General features: G+C 48.6%; 1 protein-coding gene across 1 annotated transcript; it reads right to left on the bottom strand.

Moving 5' to 3' along the window:
• Positions 1-2,617: 2,617 nt before the first annotated feature.
• On the bottom strand, positions 2,618-3,562 carry LOC309891571 (olfactory receptor 14C36-like; the record flags this gene model as incomplete). Its single annotated transcript, XM_082785927.1, has 1 exon — positions 2,618-3,562. The coding sequence occupies one exon, from the start codon at positions 3,560-3,562 to the stop codon at positions 2,618-2,620; it is 945 nt and encodes a 314-aa protein (XP_082642053.1).
• Positions 3,563-3,880: the final 318 nt, after the last annotated feature.

Raw genomic sequence — 3,880 nt, 5'->3', positions numbered from 1 at the left:
ATGTTCCTCATACCACCAATAAAAGACAAAAACAGATTTTGCTAGTGTTGCTTAAATAGTTAAATAAATGCCTATCTTTTTATTCATGTCTCAGCTCACCTCAGTAGACACATGGACTTAGTAGAGCAGGACCAGAGGAGGACCACAAAAATGATCTAGAGCACGTCTGCTAAGAGAGGATACTGGGAGAACTATGATGATGATGATGATGACGACTATCATTATCATTATCATTACCATTATCATTATTATTTACTGGAAAAGAGAAGGCTCTGGGGAGACCTTACAGCAACCTTCCTGTACATAAAGGGAGCCTACAGGAAACCTGGGGAAGGACTCATTGCCAGGGAATGTAGTGATAGGACAAGGGGCAAAGGCTTTCAAATAAAAAAGGGTAGATTTAGATTAAATATTAGATACTCACATATCGATGAACCATGTCTGCACAGCTGACCTCCGCAGAGCATCCCCACCCATCTCTTCATTGATTCCTGTGACCTGACCAGACCTATGTCACCTCCCCTGCCTCCTCTAAGACCAAGTGATTGCTGCAGAACCTCTCAAGCCCTGCCCAGCCTCGTGGGGCCAAATCCCTTCATTTACATCATAAGAGTGCAGGAATGAGGGATTTGAGGTTTGGTTGTTCAGTTTAGAGTTTAGGGATTGTATTTTACCTTCCAAGTTTAGGAACTGGGCAAGGTCTTAAAGGGAGGCTTGTGAGTTCTGCTTTGGGTAGACAGTCAGTGTTTAGGGTATAAGCTAGATTTTTGGTTAGGGTTTTATTATGTACCTTGTTACGGGATGATATCTGGCAATATAATTCAAGGAATTAAGAACTAGGGATTAGCAAGAGCAATATGTTAAGACTAAAGGTAAAAAGTAATTTGTTTGGGGTTTGACTTCAAGTTAGGAAATGAGGTTGGGGTTTAGAGTAATGGATTCCTTTCAGGGTGAGGGAGAGCATTTAGTACTAGGTTAGCACTAGGTTTTCAGGTTGCTGGTTAGAAATTTTGCCAAGGCCCAACATGAATGCTTTCCCAGTGAGTGTTGCAGAAGCATCAGCCTTACCTGAACCCCTATCACCGCTTTGAAATCTTTCCTTTCTCTTATCCAAGTCCCTCTTCTCTCACCAAGGTCTTGCACCTTTACTCTCCTGGATTTCCCTTGGCCTCAAATACGTGTCACCCTGTTGGGGACAGCTTTCTGATGGCCTTTGTGACCTCAGAGGCTCTGCCTCCTTGCTGCTGGCCAGCCAGCTGCTGGGACACAAGTGACCTCACAGCCAGCATCCACAGGGCTACAAGGAGCTGTTGTGGTCAGGAGGCCTCTTTTCAGCCCACCAAGGAGCACGGGTTGCAGGGAGTGCCCTGCACAATCCCTCAGGTACTCTGTCTCCCAACCAGCTCATGCTTCAGAAGACCTCACACAAATCCAGACTCACATTTCCCCATGTAGTCTTTGCAAGTCCAGAGCATCCTGAAGGAAATGGCCACCTCTCTGTAGGAAAGTGATTCAAGAACTGACTATATATTTTAGAAAAATGTTGAGAACTCTTCAGAGGAGTTGCTGTGAAAGTCATGATGACTAGCATTGGTCATATCCATATGCAGTGAACAAAGGCCCAGCCCAGACTGCTCTGTGGTTCCCCTAACTCTGCCAGGAGGCCAGCCCAGCCCAGACCCTCCCCAGCTCTCCACACCTGCCTCTCCTCTCCCCAGCCCAGCCCAGCAGAGAAGTCCAGACTGGGCTGGCCCCAAAGCTGCAAATGAAGCAGGGGAGGTCACTGGCAGTGTCTCTGCTGCTGCAATCTGCAGGAGAAAAACCCTACCGATCCACCTTCCCAGACAGCCTGCACTCTCCCCTGGGCCAGTGCCACTTCCCAGCACAGCACAGCACCACACTGCTGGCCCTGGGGTTCCTCAGGCAGCACCACTGTACACACACAGCACCCTACTCTGCTCCTGGGACACCCCATATCCCACATAGACTTGCCCCAGCCCAGCATAATTGGGCTGGCCTGAGCAGCCATTCCTGCAGCCCCTGCCCATGCTGCCCACAGCCCCTCAGCTGGCGGTGCTGCCCTGCAGAGCGAGGGGACTGTGGTGCATGGGGCTGTGAGGCACTCTGCAGGGCCGTGCTGGTCAGGCTGTGAAGGCAGAGCTAACTGGTGTGGGGGGCACTGCCACTGACTGCCTCCCACACAAGTGGTTCCTTGGCCATGGACGGTGCGCACAGATAGCCGGCCTTCTTCAGAGTCAGAGACTCGAATAAATTCATTGAAGGGACCCACAAGCATTATCAAGTCCAACTCATTTCCAATGTGAGGAGAAGTTTTGGGATGATTCACTCGATCCAGACTATGAAATTTCACTGGTTGAATAATTAATAATTTTCCCAGTCCCTTTCCCATTGCCTTGTGTTGCAGAGCTCTCCTTTGTCTATGGAACACAAATAATGATCATATTTCTCTCTGGACATCTGTATCATCTTATCATCATTAGTAGATATCTTATCATCAGTAAAACAAAGTAAGAGTAAAAATAAAAGGAAAACAAAATGAAAACTGTATCTCGGTCTGTAACGAGTCGCATTATCAGTGATATGCAGACTACAGTAACTATATTGCTTCTGAAAAACACCCAGACATCACTTTCCAGACAGCATCCTTCAGCACGTGATTCCTCATGCTGTAGATGAGGGGGTTCACTGCTGGAGTCAACACTGAGTACAGAACTGCCAGTAAAATATTCAGGGATGATGAGGACATGGATGGGGGTCTCAAGTAGGCAAATGTGCCAGTGCTGATGTACAGGGACACTATGGCAAGGTGAGGAAGGCAAGTGGAAAAGGCTTTATGCCGTCCAGGCTCAGAGGATATCCTCAGCACAGCCCTGAAGATCTGCACGTAGGAGTAAAGAATGAAGAGAAAACACATTAAAAGTGAACATGCAGTAACAACAATAAGCCCAACTTCTCTGAGGTAGGCATCTGAGCACGAGAGCTTGAGGATCTGGGGAATTTCACAGAAGAACTGGTTCACAGCGTTGCCTTGGCAGAATGGTAGCGAAAATGTATTGGCAGTGTGCAACACAGCATTGAGAAACCCACTACCCCAAGCAGCTGCTGCCATGTTGACACAGGTTTTACCACATATGATGGTCCTGTAGTGCAGGGGTTTGCAGATGGCAACATAGTGGTCATAGGCCATGACAGTGAGAAGATAAAACTCTGTTGGAATAAAGACAGCAAACATAAAGACCTGGGCAGCACATCCCGGTAAGGAGATGGTCCTGGTGTCCCACAGGGAGTTGGCCATGGCTTTGGGGACAGTGGTGGAGATGGAGCCCAGGTCAAGGAGGGCAAGGTTGAGGAGGAGGAAGTACATGGGGGTGTGGAGGCGGTGGTCGCAGGCTACGGCTGTGAGGATGAGGCCGTTGCCCAGGAGGGCAGCCAGGTAGATGCCCAGGAAGAGCACAAAGTGCAGGAGCTGCAGCTGGCGTGTGTCTGCAAATGGCAGGAGGAGGAATTCTGCGGGGAAGGTGCTGTTGGACATTTGTTGCATCTGGGCATGGTTGCCTGGCCATGGAGGAAAAGAAAGAGACATGTTAGAGAGACTTTTCTGAGCAAAAACTAAACCTTATTTCATAGAAATCCTCCTCACCAAGACTGCATTCTCACTGCATCTTCATCTGAAGAAGACTTGCTCCTGCCTGGAGCTCTGCATCTGTCTGCCTAAGGGTGCCACAGATACCATGCAGATCCTCTTTAGACTGAGCAAGAGTTAGTACTGCCGAACAGTATGTAGTAAAGAGCACCAGGAATGGATCTCAGACATCTGCTGGCCAGAGGCATCTCCCTCTTTACAAGTGCTGAGAAGGAG

This window comes from Aythya marila (genome assembly GCF_965140915.1).
Source record: "Aythya marila genome assembly, contig: HAP1_HAP1_SCAFFOLD_158, whole genome shotgun sequence".
Lineage (NCBI taxonomy): Eukaryota > Metazoa > Chordata > Aves > Anseriformes > Anatidae > Aythya > Aythya marila.
This window is presented reverse-complemented; position numbering and strand designations above follow the sequence as displayed.